The sequence below is a fragment of the Rhinolophus sinicus genome, linkage group LG13, assembly GCF_036562045.2.
Source record: "Rhinolophus sinicus isolate RSC01 linkage group LG13, ASM3656204v1, whole genome shotgun sequence".
In the NCBI taxonomy this organism is placed as follows: domain Eukaryota; kingdom Metazoa; phylum Chordata; class Mammalia; order Chiroptera; family Rhinolophidae; genus Rhinolophus; species Rhinolophus sinicus.
In genome coordinates this window covers 56,857,646-56,875,945 of record NC_133762.1, presented here as the reverse complement: position 1 = coordinate 56,875,945, position 18,300 = coordinate 56,857,646, and the positions used below count along the sequence as shown (strand labels likewise).

The 18,300-nt window shown below is 37.5% G+C and overlaps 1 protein-coding gene across 1 annotated transcript; it reads left to right on the top strand.

Moving 5' to 3' along the window:
* The first annotated feature begins 11 nt into the window (after positions 1–11).
* Positions 12–16,229, top strand: CRNKL1 (crooked neck pre-mRNA splicing factor 1). Its single transcript, XM_019712532.2, has 14 exons — positions 12–181; positions 1,986–2,138; positions 3,056–3,147; positions 3,961–4,119; positions 4,552–4,718; positions 6,660–6,838; positions 8,005–8,175; positions 9,512–9,703; positions 10,404–10,463; positions 11,391–11,471; positions 12,235–12,474; positions 13,637–13,738; positions 14,323–14,571; positions 16,011–16,229. Exons 1-14 carry the CDS (start codon positions 131–133, stop codon positions 16,173–16,175), a joined length of 2,061 nt encoding a protein of 686 aa, XP_019568091.1. The 5' UTR covers positions 12–130; the 3' UTR covers positions 16,176–16,229.
* The last annotated feature ends 2,071 nt before the right edge of the window (positions 16,230–18,300 follow it).

Here is an 18,300-nt window from a genome sequence, read left to right as displayed (position 1 = left end):
AAAGGTCACTCAAGCCAGTTCCGCTTCCGGCCCCGAATCCCGCTTGTTGTCGGAAAGGTTTGGGGCGTCGGCGATCCCTTAGGGTCGATATTTGGGGTCCAGGGTTCGCCCGACGTCTTCTGCTGCAGCCATGGCGGCCTCTACCGCGGCCGGGAAGCAGAGAATTCCCAAAGTGGCCAAGGTAGGTGATAGCGAGTGTCCTTGGGGGAAGGGGCCTGGGAGAGGGGCTCGCACCAGCCTCCATGGTACCCGGGGCGGGAGAGTGTTGTCTGAGGAGCAGGCCCACCCCGTGCCGAGCCGAGGGGGACAAAGATGGAACGGGATAGGCGGTGGTGGGGCGCAGGCTCTTGTCACCCGGAGTATTGCCCGCATCGGCGTGGCCTTCGTTCTGGGTAGGTGTTTTGGGGGGATGCGGGTGGGTGAAAGAGTGGGGTCATTCATTCAGCAAAGATAACTGAGCCAGGCTGTGCGCTAAGCGAGGCGGAGCTACACACACTAATGCGGGTGACGAACTGTACGCAGTAAGACACAAGTGTAAAATTGCAACCTTGCCAAACGCTGCTAAAGCAAAGTAGAAGGTGTGGGCCACGAAATAATGGGGGTTGTGTGAGGGCGTCTCCAGAGTAAACTTTGCTGAGGAAGTGACATTTAAGCTGAGACTTAAAGGCTGAGTAGGAGTTAGCCATCCCAGAGTGAAAGTATGACAGTAGATGACAGGAGTTGTGTAGTGGTATAATTTAATTAAACAATAAATTTGATTTTGTCTGATATTCCCAAAGGTGGCTGACACTTACCAAGTGTTTTATATGTAACAGGCTTTGTTCTAAGCCTTTATTGATCCTCTCCTTTCAGTCTGTTTTTCCTGCCCGTGTCCATTTAGATGACTCCCAGAGATAATACATATAAAGCACATAGCCTACTGTCTGGTACTTAATGCTCATTAGGTATGAGCTATCATTATCATCATCATCTTTCCACATGTAGCACTAAATAATATTTCTTGTAATTCCACTCCATAAAATTGTATTGGTCCAGTAGAAATATAATGTGAGCCACATGTGTAATTTAAGTTTTTTTTCCTCTTTTTTAAAAATTGTATTGGGGAACAATGTGTTTCTCCAGGGCCCATCAGCTCCAAGTCGTTGTCCTTCAATCTAGTTGTGGAGGGAGCAGCTCACTGGCCCATGTGGTAATCAAACTGGCAACCCTGTTTTTCAGAGCTCACATTCTAATCAACTGAGCCTACCGGCGGCCCCTGTAATTTTTTTCTGATAGCTACATTAAAAAGTCATTAGCAAGGGACATTAATTTTGATTATATATTTTATTTAATAACCCAGTATATCAAACATATTGTCATTCCACCGTGCAATCAATACAAAAAAATTAATTAGGTAGTTTATTCTTTCCCTCATACTAAGTCTTCAAAATGTACTGTGTGTTTTACTCTTACAGCCCATCTCAATTTGGACTCACCACATGTGGCTCCTGCCTACCAGTTAGACTGCACAGCTCTAAGACCTCAAGAAGCTTATAGTCTGATGAGGGGAACTTACCGAATATTGTTTTTGACTTAAAATGCCATGAAAAACCAAATGCATTTATCCACCTGGGTCATTAATTCTGAGTAGAGATTTTAATGCTTGATAAGATATGGACTACATCTTTATAAAACAAAACCTTTGGTGAGCTTTTTTTCCTAGGCAGCCTCAAAGTTTTTTATTTTACGAAGCTAAAAGGGAAAATTTGCTATTTTTGCTATCTTTTTTCTTGAGACTTTTCCCTGTGGTTTTTTAATAGATATGCATTAAATAGAAGACATATTTTATTTTCTGTTTAGTTGCACAGAGAAATGGGAACATGTCACACAAAGAGGGCAGTTTGTAATAATACATATAAAGTTCTCATCCTAAAAAAAATTTTGTTTGTTTCTTAAATCTTGTGTGAAGGGCATCTCCTAAAAATAGAAACATCTTTTCTTAAAAGGTAAAAAACAAAGCTCCAGCTGAGGTACAGATAACTGCCGAACAGCTCTTAAGAGAAGCTAAAGAAAGAGAACTTGAGCTTCTTCCACCTCCACCTCAACAGAAGATCACAGATGAAGAAGAGTTAAATGATTACAAACTAAGGAAAAGGAAGGTTCGTCAATGTGCTTGTCTTTCATTATGTTATAATGTTAAGAATTTATAGGTCATAACTATTGCATTATGTTGTACACCTGAAACTAATTAAAAAAAATTTATAGGTCAGAGTTTGAAAAGTTCTTCATGGGTTAGAGAGACTATAAGATGACAAAAGGTGAGTGTTTCTAGCCACATAAATGATATAACTTCTGGTTACCAGATAACTGCATTTTACTGAACTTTATAAAATATACTATGAGTTGTCTATTTTAGAATATAAAGAAATTAAGTCCATCCAAAATATAATTCCTGGTGCTGAATCAAAGATGGGTGGAAGTTAAACACCTGGAACAACTGACAGCTGGAAAAGGGACGGACTTAGCAAGACTGTGTTATGCTTCTGTCTATACCGTTTTCTGTGTTAAGAATTAAGATGGGAAAGATCCATGAGAAGATTGAGGATCTAAGATGACCTTACACTAAAATGTGGGATTATTTAAACCACTAATCCTGTTATATCTACTTATTAGTTATCTTCAATGAATTATGTATGAAATTATGAGACATTACCAAAAACACTTAGTCAAAAATGTTTTCTTATTAGGAACAAGTAGAGTATATTACAGTACCAGTTAGTTGTTATGGGCAATAAAAGTAAATACCAACAATTCTGCTAATAATTCTCTAAATTATTTATATCTATTTTTAGATATTTATATCTAAAGTTCCCCTCTTGTTTGCATGTAAGATTTTAAAGAAACACGTGATTGTAGCCTTCTGTAGTGGGTTTCTTATTTCTTAAGGATTCTAGGGTATAATTTCTCTTAAATAAGAACAGAATGAGTAACCTTTTTAGTACAAGGATTAATAGACAAAGGATGATGTCATTTTTAGTTATTTTCTCTTTAATTTGACTATTTTGATTTCCACCAGACTTTTGAAGATAACATAAGAAAAAACAGGACTGTGATTAGTAACTGGATAAAATATGCACAATGGGAAGAGAGTCTAAAGGAGATTCAAAGGTAAAATTGCTGAGCATGTAATTTGGTAAATAAATATGTCATAAATTAACAGATAGGAAAAGTTAAAGCACAAGATTACAAGATTGTGTCTCTGGTATTAATTTTCAAAGTTTGTTCCATGGAGCTCTAGGGTTTCTTTGAGGGCTCTAGGGGTACTGTGATAGGTTAGTCCTGGGGGGAGCCGAGGAGAAGGCTCTACACGTGGGTCTTATCACCTACGCACCCTCTGCAGCCATAGATGTACAGTTTCATCTACTTTCTCTATATTGGGATTTTTTTTTTTTTTTTTAATAAAAATTGTTCCACTGATGAAAATCATGACCCCTTCTGTTGTCCAGCCTTTCTGTACTCTCCAAGCATACCCTTGGCCCCTACTGTGTCTGCATACTTGCCACTCCCTGAAAACATCACGTCTCCTTATTATGACACTTGGCTGTTCTCTCTGCCTGTAATGAATACCCCCATCCCACCCACCATGACCTCTGGGACTTTCCTCAGTTTCCAAATTTGTTCTCAGTTCTTGAGTTACCTTCTGATTAGCCTTTTCCACCAGACATTTTTCTTTCTTTTCCTCTGCTTCTTTTTACAGATCTTCACCATAATGTTTATCACATTGCATTGTAATTACATGCAGGTCTCTCTCTCTAAATCTTTCTAAGGTTCCTGAGAACATCATATCTTTTCACCTTTTTATGCCCAGAACTTGTCTCATGTGGACACATGATAAAATAACAGCACTGTAGGTGGTTTGAAATAGTTACTACATGTGTTGTCTGTACTGCTTTTGATGCCCTCCAAATCTTGCTTCCAAAGGGCTCGATCCATATACGAACGTGCTTTAGATGTGGACTATCGAAATATTACACTCTGGCTGAAATATGCAGAAATGGAAATGAAGAATCGCCAGGTGAACCATGCCCGGAATATCTGGGACCGGGCCATAACAACTCTGCCTCGAGTCAACCAGTTCTGGTAAGTTTCTAATCTAATGAAATGTCGATTTGTAGACTAGAAAAGTTCCACATTTGTCTATTTCATTTACATAGTTGTAATTATATAAACACGTGTAACTTTATATATACGTATAAGTATGTGTAAACACTTTTTATTGTCCTATAGTCTGTTAAGTCATAATCAAAACTAAAATTTTGATTACAATCTTTTATGCATAGGAAACTTCTTGTTAAACTAAGCAATTTTTAAGAAAAATGTATTTTTTTCTAATGGTTCATCCTTTTTCAGATTTATAATTTAATAAGAAAATAGGTCTGATTTAACCTTTAGGGAAGATAAAGTCTTAAATCTTCACATTTAACAAAGTTAGAACTGGAAATTGCCAAGTAACATTTTTTTTCCCTAAGTTATTTTGACCATGACACATATTTTCGGATGATTTTGTTAAAGGTACAAGTACACATACATGGAGGAGATGCTGGGAAACATTGCTGGCGCCCGGCAGGTGTTTGAGCGCTGGATGGAATGGCAGCCTGAGGAGCAAGCCTGGCACTCCTACATCAACTTTGAGCTGCGATACAAAGAGGTGGATCGGGCCCGCACCATTTATGAGAGATATATCCTTTGGATGTGGTCTGAGTGGTGCTGCTTTTATCCTGGTGCTGCTCCTCCCATGGAATTGTAGTCATAGGACAAGTAATCATTACTGTTGGCCTGGAAATCAAGGATGCAGGTTTCATCTGCTTCGTAAGCTACATATATATTTTCTAGGGACGTAGGTTGGTCAGGAAAAAAGTTTGTATTCTTGGTAATTGTTTGAGTCTTTTTCCAGTGAGACTTTGGATTTGTTTATATTTTGGCACTAATGCGATGAATTGCTTGTGGGAAATGATGTACTAAGGCCCTGGATGCTATAACCAGTCCTGTATTTCTGTGGTTTAAATTGGTCACTAGCACCATTAATGGAGTCCATCCGAAGGTTTACTGTTTAAAAGCCGTGTGACCCAAATGAGTCAGTTGTTCCTTTGAGCCTTGTTATCCTCATCTTTAAAACGAGAATAAAGATTCCTACTACGGGCTAGTTATGAAGATTAGATGATAATACATGAAAGCACTTTTAACAACTGAAGTAGTTGATCCTCATTGTTTACTGTTTCTATATTTGTGAATTCTCCTACTTGCTAAAATTTATTTGTACTCCAGAGTCAATACTTGTGTCACTTGCACAGTCATTTGCAAAGAAGCACAGAGTGATGAAAAACTTGCCACCCAAGGCATATGATCCCAGCTAAGGTGACAATCTGCCTGTTGTCTCTGCTCTCATACAGAGATGATCAAGAGATGGAAGCAGATGGGGCAGTGCCATGTAGGCCAGGAAGCTCTGGCTCAGGGCCAGTTGAGCAAGTTTGAATCCCTTCTCTGGCTCTTGTTAGTGGGCACCCTCTGGCAAGTCACATAACACTTCTGAACCTTGTTTTCTCTTTTATAAAATAACAAAAATAGAATCTAAGGATTAGTTGCTTTTAGGATTTAAGATTATAACCTATATGAGATATTATTGTACATACAGATTTCTCTTAGGAGCAGTGATTTTGCTAATCACTGGTTCAGTGGTCACGGTGACTTCATAGAACAATTAACACAAATAATGAGAATCAAATTTATTATGCAATTTTAAGATCTTAAATACCTCTACTCATTTTAATATTACTAGTTTAACAAAAGCTTTTATAGTACTTGCTGTGTGTCAAACATTGTTCTAAGCACTTCACAAATATTGTCATTTAATCCTCATGACAACCGTATGATACAGGAACTATTCCATTCTACAAATGAGGAAATTGAGGCATGAGAGATTAAGTAGCTTGACCAGGGTCTCTCAGGTAGTGATGGAGAAGGGGTTTGAACCCAGTAGCAGCTTCAGAGCAAATGTTTTTAACATCATTGCCGTATTTGAATGTGTTGCTACTTTGGAAATTAATGATTTCCTCAAGGAAGTTAGACTAAAAATAGATACATCCTAATAAGAAATAAAATGGTAATTTAAAACTTTTTCTTTTGGCTCTAATTAGGACATTTTGTGACTTGTTTTAACTGTTAATTCAAATACTAATGTTATTGAGCACTTGATAGGTGACGTGTATTGAACACATTCTTTTGGCCAGAAATTGCCAAGAGTTTTACATACATTTTCTCATTTAAAGGTATCAGTCATCCAGTGAGGTTGGTGTTACTTTTCTCTATTTACAGATGGTAAAACTGAGGCTTAGACAACTTAAATGACTTGTCCAGATCACTTGGCTAATAACCAGGGTTCAGCTTTTTCATGGCTCCAAAAACCTATTTGTACCACTATTAAAATACTGAATAAACACTGAGGGAAGACACAGATGAGCAAGACCCAGCTCCCTCACAGAGGTCACAGTTTCGTGGTTCTTTGCCTTTGTACATGTTTTATCAACCTCAGTCGTAACTTGCATCGTTGGGGTTTTTGGTGTGGGTTTGGGTTTTTTTTAAGCCACATTGTCTTGCCTGGCATTTCTTTAATTCCCCTGTACTTGTACTTGTGCACCCTGATGTTAAAAACTGGATCAAATATGCCCGCTTTGAAGAAAAACATGGTTATTTTGCCCACGCACGGAAAGTATACGAGAGAGCTGTCGAATTCTTTGGAGATGAACATATGGATGAACGCCTTTATGTTGCCTTTGCCAAATTTGAAGAAAATCAGAAAGAAGTAAGTAAACTTAAAGGACTCAGTTACATTGCAAAACAGTTTAGAAAACATTACCTCTTGTGCACGTTGAGTTCATTTCCATTTTCTTATTCACTTACCATTAGAGAAAATGTTTTCAAAATACCAAAACTAGACTTCTCAAAGAAAACATGCAGTTGTGGCTAAGCTGTAGGTTGGGAGCTGAGTGATTATAGATTGTATTATAACTGTCTTAATTTTATTGTGCTTTGCTTGAAAATTAAGCCTTTAAATCTGGAGTAAGAATATTTTCTATAAGCTGAGAGTTAGTCACTCGGTATCCTGATTAAAGGGCTTTACAGGTAATAAACCTAGGGAAGAGAAAGCTCAGAGCCCTCAGAACATAGAATAGAATTTGAAATGAAGACAGATTGTCCCATAAATAAGTCATTTTTTTCCTTCCACAGTATATATGGAAAATAATCCCTTAAAGTAGCTCACATGATGCCGAATTGAGGTACGCTGAAATCCAAATGCAGGGTCTTGCACAGTCACAATAGGGAGTTTAGATTATATTTTAAGGGCAGTGAGAAGTATTGAAGGGTTTTAGCAGGAGAGTGGTAGGATACAATTTATATTGTAAAGAGAGCCTCTAGCTAATTTATGGAGATTGTGTTGGGGGAGGGTGGCAAAAGTAGATGAGAGGAGACTTTTGAAATGGTTAAGGAAAAAATGGAAATAGATTGGCAGGAGGATGGGGAGGGGTGAAGGCTGTGTTGAAGGGGTAGAAACCGTAGGGCTTTGTGAAGCAGTGAATGTAGGGAATGAGGAATGGAGAGGAACCAAGGTGAGGATTTCAGCTTGAGCAGGTAGAGTGTGTGACAGTAGGTATTGCTTATCAAGATTGGGAAGACGGAGAAAGACTTGGGTTGGTGGGGAAAAACAGGAGCTCAGATTGGGTCCTTTTAGTCTGAGATGTGCAGATGACATCCAACTGGCAGTGTTAGGTAGACAGGATTAAATGTGGAGCTCAAAGGAGAGTGTCAGTCTATCCTGACTAAAATACCTCAACAAAGGGAGAAGAATCTCATTTTGTACATTTTGAGGCCTAAAAATCTAAGTAATGTTTTATATCATAATTACTTTGCTAGTCATGAGTAGAATGTGAATGTTGTGTTATGGCAGATAATCATCCTGTCTGCTTTTAGTTTGAAAGAGTACGAGTGATCTACAAGTACGCCCTGGATAGAATTTCAAAACAAGAGGCGCAAGAACTCTTTAAAAATTATACCGTCTTTGAGAAGAAGTTTGGTGATAGGCGGGGTATTGAAGACATCATCGTGAGCAAACGGAGATTCCAGTATGAAGAAGAAGTGAAGGTGAGTGCTGGTGTAGATGTTTAACTCTGTAAGTGAAGTCAGATGTGCCAGCCAATACTAGGTACAGTAAAATGTATAATAGCAAATTAGGGCTGCCAGTGATTACACTCTTGATGATGTGTCTGCAATAAATGGGCAGCTATCCCAGGAGGTTGGAATAAGTGAGGCTGATAGCAAAGGCAAGCAAAAGACACTTGGATTTGCTCTGCCACTCACATGTTGAAAGTTACTTTGATTGCTGATTGTGTGCTGTAGAACTTGAGCAAAGTAAATCTGGAATCCGTTTGAGCTTATTTTTGAAAGAAGATGGAAGAGTCAGGTTGATTCAAAAAGCCAGCTTTTATACATTACCTTTCAGCTTAACTGCTTGAATGAAAGATGTATTGTAGATGTGATTCTATTCTCATCTCTTTATGTATGAATTCAAAAATAGTAGCATTTTCAAGATAGTTCCAAACAACGGACTAAGTCTGCTGTTAAATGAGGTCAACAAGATGTGTTCAAGATAAATTACTATTAATTGAAAAGCCAGGTTTCACAATTGTGAACATGGTATACGAGTAATTCTGTAGTAATTTTTAAATGTAGACATAATGATACGTAGTCATCTATCATTGTGCACCATTCTGCATAGCGTGATGAAATCTCAAGCCGTCCTGCTTGGTCCCACCTGGGATATGAATAATCCATTTGTCTAGCATCTCCATGCTATATACACTACCCACCTGTTAGTCCTTTAGTAGCTATCTTGGTTATCAGATCGACTATCATGGTATCGCAGTGTGCTTGTTCAAGTAACCCTTATTTTACTTAATGATTGCCCCAAAACACAAGAGTAGTTTAAATTTTGTCATGGTTATGTGTGTATGGGAAAAAACATAGTATATATAGAGCTCAGTACTATCCATGGTTTCAGGCATCCACTGGGGGTCTTAGAACATATTCCCCACAGATAAAGGGAGACTACTATATTCCTTATTATTTTCTATTTATAAAATCTCAGGAATGGTATTTTTTAAATGAGATAGCATGTGAAATTTAGAAAAAAAGTTGCTAAAATATAGAAAGTCTGGTGTCTTTTTTTGGGGAGGGGGGAATATTGGTGAACAGTGTGTTTCTCCAGGGCCCATCAGCTCCAAGTCGTCTTTCAATCTAGTTGTGGAGGGCGCAGCTCGCTGGCCCATGTAGGAATCAAACCGGCAACCCTGTTGTTCAGAGGTCGCGCTCTAACCAGGTGAACCATCCAGCCGTCCCTGGTGTCTTCTTTTAGCTCATATAGTCCAGCAAGTGTAGCTCTTGGTTTTGTTTTTATTTATTAAACTTATTGTCATTCTAGGCTAATCCACACAATTATGATGCATGGTTTGATTACTTGCGCTTGGTAGAAAGTGATGCAGAAGCAGAAACTGTACGAGAAGTCTATGAAAGAGCTATTGCCAATGTCCCACCCATTCAAGAGAAGAGGCATTGGAAACGCTACATTTATCTTTGGGTCAACTATGCACTCTATGAAGAACTGGAGGCAAAGGTAAAAAGTGGAATTGGGTGTCATCTATTAATGATTTCCTCACCCCTGTACTTAGAGCTCGCTGTTGTGGGTAGTAACTGAAATTTATAGTCTGTGAAACAGGAATTTAGTTTTAGATTCTTAATAAGCCTCCATTCAACCATATAGTTGTATGGTCTCTTTGTAACGTTTTAAACTGTTGTAGGTACAGGTGAGGTGTTTTCTTGTTTAGTTTGTACTTTGTTTCTTTAAACGTTGAGGCACAACAAGATTGAAAGGGAACAATGTATCAGCCATTAGTTTAATTATACATAGTTTCCTGGGTTTTCTCATAAATTGGGACCATGGCTAGATTGTACATTTTTGCTTTTAGTAAAGATCAAGTGGGATTTTCAGAAATTGGTCATGTATAAGTTAACAAAAAGAGTAACTTTCTGCTGTTAATCTGAGACCATAAAACATCTTTGTTTCTTTCTGCTATCAGGCAAAAAGCCTTTCTACAGAGAAGCTCTCAGAGTTTGATGGCTATATTGTTGGTGATTCTTAAACCAAAGTTTGATGGCCAAAGGTAGTTCACACTTTTGATCATAAATGGAATCAGAGTTTGAAAATAGCAACTTGTTAAAACATATTCAATGTTTGGGGTGTACATTTTTTACTACTAAAATTATAATTAGCAACAAACTTCAATATTTCGTGAAAATTTCTCATCCGAATACAGGATCCCGAGAGGACAAGACAGGTCTACCAAGCCTCTTTGGAACTAATTCCTCATAAAAAGGTACATTTGCTCTAAGTGTTCTGCTCCAAATGTCAAAATCCTGCTTCTGTTACTTGTAAAATAATTCAGTGAAATACTATCATGTTTCCCTGAAAATACAACCTAACTGGAAAATAAGCCCTAGCATGATTTTTCAGGATAATATCCCCTGAACATAAGCCCTAATGTGTTTTTTGGAGCAAGACTTAATATAAGACCTGGTCTTATTTTCAGGGAAACACGGTATTTATTGATTGAATATTTCCCTGTGCTAGGCATCATAGAAAACATAAATAAGAATGAGATAAGCTCTTTCCCTCTGAAAATTGTTTAGTCTAGTTGAGAGGACAGCCTATGACAAATAATACAGATAATAATGCAGAAATTCAGAGGAGGATGGGTAATTGGAATAGACTGAGTGGAAGTCTGTTCCATGAGAGGAAGACGCACATTGAGAGAGTACCAAGTATGTGCAGGAAATAATGAACAGATGTTGGCAGCTGCCTGGATGTATGCATGCATGGGTAAACATGAGGAGATGGTTGAGACATTACCTCTGCCATATTTCTCAGCACAAGAAACTAATAGAGATGTTGACCGAATTACCCTCTAGAATAGAGATGGCACGTTCTGCCTGTTCACAAGCATCCACAAAAAGCAGATTCTAAGTAGGGGCTGCCGGGCCTTGCAGTATTATACAATATCTAGATTACTGTTGTTTTGTTTTGGGTTTTTTTTGTTTTTTGGGGTTTTTTTTTTTTTTTGGTAACTTTTGTGAAATATCATAATCTTTGCTTATAAACAAGAAAATAACACCTGTCCTAGCTCTGAAGTTTTAGGTAAATCTAATTGCCTGTGGCCTTTTGTTAATTTAAATTAATTCAACTTAATTCAATTTAATTTAAATGAGTCTCTTAAGCTAGATGTTGTTGCGCTTTTGTTTTCTAGTTCACATTTGCCAAAATGTGGTTACTATATGCACAATTTGAAATAAGACAGAAAAATTTACCATTTGCCAGAAGAGCTTTGGTAAGTAAAGAAAGGATCAAGATGCATCGTTAAGTTCTATGAGAAGAAAATTAAAGTCTTAGTGCTTATAAGTTGTACAAATCCTACTAAGAAAGCCTTTAAAATTTGAGACATGTTAGAAAACACATGGCCTTTGAAGAAAGATTGGATGATGATGCTTAAATTGTTCTATTTCAATATTGAATGGAAACTTTATCTGTAGCTACCCAGATCTTTCCTCAGACTAGAAAGATCTGATCTTTAGTCTAGTCTGATCCTGTGCAAAATTTTTGGTGTATTAAATGCATCTCCCTCTTAACAGTTCTATAATGTCTTAATAGGATCAAATACTGTTTAAATGTAGTTGTCCTTCTGATAAGCTACTTTCACCCTGGCTGTGGGCAGCAAGACAGGGTTCATTATTTGATTACCTTTTAATTTATAGATTTTATACATCTGATATCCATATTCCCTAGGAGATCCTGAGAAACTGAGTAAAATCCAAAATAGTTGTCCAGACAACTCTGGTACACTGTTCTCTTGCTGAATAGGCACCAGTGGGCATAGGCTCTTTTGACAGCTGAGTGAATTAGAAGGTTCCCTTTGGCCTTTTGTCAAGAACCATCACTAACAGTATGATACCACAGAGGGAAAGAGTGCCTTACCATGTTGACTCTCCAAGGTTCTTGCTCAGCAGAAAACAGCTTTTGGGATAGGTCGACAATGTCTGTGCACAAGTTAAACCCACTAAAGTATTACAGCAATTGGTCATTTTCTTTTCCAGGGAACTTCCATAGGCAAATGTCCAAAGAACAAGTTATTTAAAGGTTACATAGAATTGGAGCTACAGCTTCGAGAATTTGACAGATGCCGGAAGCTTTATGAAAAGTTCTTGGAATTTGGACCTGAAAATTGTACCTCTTGGATTAAATTTGCAGAATTAGAGACAATCCTTGGTGATATTGAGAGAGCACGGGCAATCTATGAGTTAGCCATCAGCCAGCCACGCTTGGACATGCCGGAGGTGAGGCTCTTGAGTTGGATAGAATTTTGGTTTAGACACTTCTCTAGAAATATTTTAGATGACCATCTAAATAAGTGTGTGTGCATTTCAGAGCATAAAGAAGATCTAACAGTCTTTTCCACTCAGTTTAGAACTCTTCTGTTTTGGAGATAGAAAGGTGGTGGGGGAAGCAGACCTCTACTTGGATACCAGAGCACAGCAAAGCCCCATTATGACACTAGGCTTAATTGGGACATAATGGGTGTGTGACAGGCTCTATTCCTCCATTTCTCAACCAAGAGGCTAAAGAGTATAAGATAGAGAAATAGGCAGCAAGCAGCCCCATTTGGAGAACAAGAGAAATGGATGTTGAGACTGCACCTCCCTGGATTCTCCTGGCATAGTTTTGTCTGGATTGGGCTAGCAAAAGAGGCTCTAAGTAAATGAGGATGTTCTGGAATTACTACTGTCACTGTCCTGGAAGTAGGACCGGAAGTAGAACCTGCAGCAGGACCGGAAATCGTCCCTTCAGAATTTAAGCTCGAGCCACAAGGTGGCGCCAAACCGCAGTTGGCTAATTTCAATCTCAAACCACTCAACTCATTCAGCCATTTTGTTAATCTTGCACTAATATCACCCACATTTAATGTTTCACTAGGCCCCACTGATTGCATTAGGGCAGGGGTTTTTGTATGATAGTTCCATTGGCTGGCCTCAGCTCCTCCATAGACTGCCAGCTCCCAGGAGTCGGGGCCACATCTTGGTGCTTGTTGAGTTGAACTCAAACATATCAAGAATCTGCAGTGGAGTTAAAAACAGTATATACTGGTTAATCTAGGCCTATTTTCTCCCTGCAAGTTCAGTTGTATGGGGCATGGTCATGACGGTGCCCAGGAGACTTGGCAAATTTCTCAGCTCTTCTTGGTAAGTCCAGCATTTGAAAAACTCCAAAAGAGAACGCAAAAATGAATTCAAGACCTTTTTTCTCAAATCTAGGACTTTAACCAGGTTTGGCCAGCTTTTAAATGCCAGTATTATTTTATCCACATGCTGTTCTTTAGTTCTTCATAAAAGCCGTAGGTGCCTATATTTCCTAGGTTGGAATGGTAGTTAAGCTGTGCTTTGGATAGGGGCATGTTGCTTTTTAAATGTCAAGCCTGATCTATTAAGTGATCTTTCTTAGGTGCTTTGGAAATCGTATATTGATTTTGAAATTGAGCAGGAAGAAACTGAAAGAACACGCAATCTTTACCGACGATTGCTTCAACGGACGCAACATGTCAAGGTATCCTATGCTTTATAGATTATCTTTGATTTTGCTTGAATCAGCAATCCTGAAGAAATACTATATTTCTGTATTTTAGTGTTTTTTAAAATATATTTATTTTGAATGATTTCCTGCCTTTTAAAGAGAACCTCTGAGTCTCAGAGGACTTCGGAATGTTAAGCTTATACCAAGTCAATACATATTTTAAATTATTTTTTTTCACTTACAGTTGACATTCAATATTATGTTTCAGGTGTATAGCATAGTGGTTAGACATTAATATAATTTATGCAGTGATACCCCTGATTAGTATCCACTTTATACCAGGTCAGTATTTATACTACATGTGAATAACTTGACTATCACAGGGTTGAATAAAAAGTTAAATTCTTCTCATGATTTTAAGACTTTCAGATATCTAATTGGATTTAGAAGCAGATTACTTCAACATTAATATATTGAAGCATGTAGTCAATATTCTTTGGAATATAGAAGTGAGCACATTACTGTATTCAGATGTTAACAGCAAATTAGCTTTATTATTACATCATTATCATCTGGGTGACATGGTTAATTTGGTTCTATTGTAATCCTTTTTAAAGGTATGGATCAGTTTTGCTCAGTTTGAGTTGTCTTCAGGGAAAGAAGGAAGTTTGGCTAAATGCAGACAAATTTATGAAGAGGCTAACAAAACCATGCGAAACTGTGAAGAAAAGGAAGAAAGACTTATGCTGCTGGAATCTTGGCGAAGCTTTGAAGATGAGTTTGGAACTGCATCAGATAAGGAGAGAGTAGACAAACTCATGCCAGAGAAAGTCAAGAAGAGAAGAAAGGTCCAGGCTGATGATGGGGTAAGAACTGGTTCCCTGGAGATGGTCCTTCATGTCAAATGAGCAGAAATGCATCAGACAATATGTACTTTTAAGTGGCATATGTACAATCTGAGAATGGAAGCAGTCTGCCTGGAGTAAGAGACAATTGCAGTCTGGCTAGTACGGAAACAAAGAGTATAATTCACCCTGGGTGGATTAGGAAGAGGGCTGGGAAAGGCTTCTTGGCTGATTCTCGGAACTACATGAAGTGTGGTATTTCTGGAGCATTACACAGCAGGTCACGATGGAGGGAAATGAAAATCAACTTTTTAGGTAGAAGCCAATCCAGAGAAGGCTTTGTAAGCTATAGGAAGGCTCATATGCACAAAATGGCATGACCCAGTCATTGGCACCTCCTGCAGGTGGATTTGAGGGGCTTAGATTAGAGGAGGACCTGTCAGGAGGCTGTTGCAAGCAAAGCAAGTGGTGGTGGAAGCTGGAACTAGGGCGATCATTAGGAAGTGAAATCAGTGACCCCTTGGAGGTGGGGATGTTAGGGCAGGGATTCAGAATACCATATTTTGCCATGTATGATGCGCTCCCTTGTATAATGTGCACCCATGTTTTTGGCCCAAACTTTTAGGGGGAAAATCTTTTAATATTTTAATTCAAATTTTTATGTTTATATTTAGGTACTTGTTTTTTGTATTATAAAGGAATTTTAGCATTTATTTTTTAACATACTATGGTACAAGAAATTTCATGTAACAAGTAATTACAAAACACAAGAACAAGAAATTTTATTTACCGGTAACACATTTATGGTATTCACACATCATAGAAGGCCAAGAACTCTTCTCAGCGTTGCAAATTCGTCGTAAGTTCAACAAAACCAGTGATTGTATTCTAGGGTATTATTTTGCATACAGATATCATTATTGTTTACTAGAGTTACATTTTTAACTCATAAGCATAACTAAAAGAATTAAAAACATATAGATACGGAATTGGTACTACCATGTATAACGCACATCCTTATTTTTCCCTCACAAATTTGGGCAAAAAAGTGTGCATTATACATGGCAAACTACAGTAATAATGCACAGATATATGGCTTTCACTACTAGGTAAAAACTGAGTAAATCTTTAAAAATTTTAAATCTTAAACAGACTGCAGGATGGAGTTGGAGACATTGAGTATCTTCAACTATAGAGAAGCTGTGCTTAGATTTTTAGAATTTTTTTCCACCAGGTTTTTAATTCTCATACTTGCAGCAACACCAATCCAACAGCTACTTATTCATTCCCAGTCTTCAAGGCCCACTCCTTGTGCTTTCTGTAGTAGATTTTGATGTTGTTTTGTAAAATGAAGGTAAGTTGAATTTGAACTCTGGGTTTCCCAGTGCAAATTTCTCTTTAACGGGAATGTATTTCAGCCACGTGTTAGCTTATCTTCTAATTGTTTTACTTTTCTGTAGTCCGATGCAGGCTGGGAAGAATACTACGATTACATCTTTCCGGAAGATGCTGCCAACCAACCTAACCTCAAGCTCCTGGCCATGGCCAAACTTTGGAAGAAACAACAGGAAAAGGAGGCTGCTGAACAAGACCCAGACAAGGACATTGATGAGAGTGAATCTTGATCTTCTTATTCATACTGAGAAATGTTTTATTTTTATAAATTGTTTGGAACTCTTGTGACTCCTGTAAGTTTTTGTATATTTCACCAGTAATGAACAAATTGGAATCTTTGGCAGCTAGTTTTTGAATTATTTTTAAAATGCTCTTGGGCTAGTTAGGGGTTGAGGGTTGCGAGTAAGGGAATTTTTTTAACTGCTAAATTTGAGTCCAACCATTTTTTGACCACATAGTGCATTACGAAATCTAATTCAGGTAATGCTTAGTATCTATTTTACAAGGAACTCTGGGCTTTTGGAAAAATCTTTTTCTAGAAGTTTTCAAGTTATATTCTACAGTAATTTTTAAGGTATAGTTTTCTCATGCCTTCATAAAGATATTTCTTCACAGATATTTTATGCATTCATCTGAAACTTGCAACTTTGCAACTTTCATGTTTTCAGACTCACGCTGACTTGAGTTCCATTCCCAGCTCTGCCACTTAAGTGATTTGTAACCTTTATTTTCAGTTTCTTCAGTCATAAAATGGGCTAGTACTTTGCCAACTCCTTTTGAAGATTAAACTAGAAAAGGACTATACCTGATGCATAGTTAGGAAAGAATAAAATATTCGTATCTGGCCACTTTCTTAAATATGTTTGTTCCTTATAGAATTCAATGTTTTTGGATTCATTTAACTTCTAAAATCCTTACTTTCTTAATACTGGCTTTTATACTAAGTTCTTTTCAAAACATTAGTTGGAAAATAATTTACCGTTACTCTATTTCTGAACAAGGTCTTTTTTACCAAGAACATTTTAGTCAAATTTCATTTATGCCCTAATCAGTTTCCCAGGCTGGTTGAGCTCTATAGTGTTTGTTAAAGAATTACATGTGCCATAAAAAAACTATGTCTCATACTTAAGTAAGTTTAGGAAACCCTAGATTAAGGGTTAAGCCTTTAGTCAAATCTCTTGATAGGCTTCTCAGAGCCTTTGATATGCTACTGTATATAGGAATTACCAGTAACAATGCTGGCATATTTCCCACTTCTACCTGGAATACCAGTATCTTCCAGTGCGCTATATTGAAAATGTCTATTTACACCTGACACATTAAACTTATTCTTGCTTTATAATGTGAAAAACACCTAAGGTAACTATATGCTAAATAATGAAACTTAAATAGTACAAGAATAACATACTTGCTGATAACATTACTCATATTCTCAAGCAAAAAGTAATTAACTGATCAGAGAGATTGTGTCCTTTAATCTAACCTATATTTCTTAAGCCTGTTTTCTGTGTTCACTGCCCAAGCTCTTGGACTAAACAGAATTATGTATTTTCAAGACTGTTTTTCAGCTGTAAAGATGATTAGCAAATTTATTATCTGCAAATTTGAGGAAATGAATTATTAAATTTGTGTGTTCACTCGGAATAAAAGCTAGTCAATATGTTGCTAAATTGTATCTTAAAAATAAGATACAGTTTTTGAGGGCAGAGTAAAATAGGACTGTTAGGTTTTCAGCCTCACTGGTTTAGTCATTGGACCAGTGTAGCTGTTAGGGTGTTAGGTTCTGACTAGTCAGTGAGGAGGAACATTTGTGATTTTAGTATCTTTGGTAAAGTGCGCAGAGTCAAGAGGTGAGATGAAAACAGGTCAAAATGCTAATGTAAGTGACTAATCATAGAGTCTTGCTAAAATTGTGTTCATGTTGCATGTATGCATAAGAAAAACAATTAGCGATCATGTTCTCAGTGTAATTTAACACTTTCTGACAAGTGCCAGTGTGAGATGCATGAAGGAAAAATTTACTCTCTCGGTAGAACATAAAAGGATTCATTTCTCGCTCAACTCTACCAAAATAATTCCTTTCAAAAGTAAAAGCATTTTAATAATCATTTCCGTGGGTTTTTCTTTAGCTACTACTTTCACTCAACTGGATATTTTCAGATACTATAGGTGATGAAAATTACACATGAAAATACCTGGTTGACCTGTGATCCAGTTACATGGCCTTTATTTAGGAACTAAGTTCTTTTTTCCCTGTAAATAAACCTCAGCATCTTTTTATGTTTTGAAAGTCAGGATTTAAGCAAAGTATTGTGACACAAGACAAAGGATTTGGGTGTAACACCATGAAAACAA

What these genes read in the sequence shown, in the direction of transcription:
- CRNKL1 (XM_019712532.2), top strand. Translation starts at nt 131, where the DNA reads ATGGCGGCCTCTACCGCGGCCGGGAAGCAGAGAATTCCCAAAGTGGCC. An exon ending in GAATTCCCAAAGTGGCCAAG is followed by an intron (nt 182 to 1,985) that starts GTAGGTGATAGC and finishes TTTTCTTAAAAG; the next exon opens with GTAAAAAACAAAGCTCCAGC. An exon ending in AGTCTAAAGGAGATTCAAAG is followed by an intron (nt 3,148 to 3,960) that starts GTAAAATTGCTG and finishes TTGCTTCCAAAG; the next exon opens with GGCTCGATCCATATACGAAC.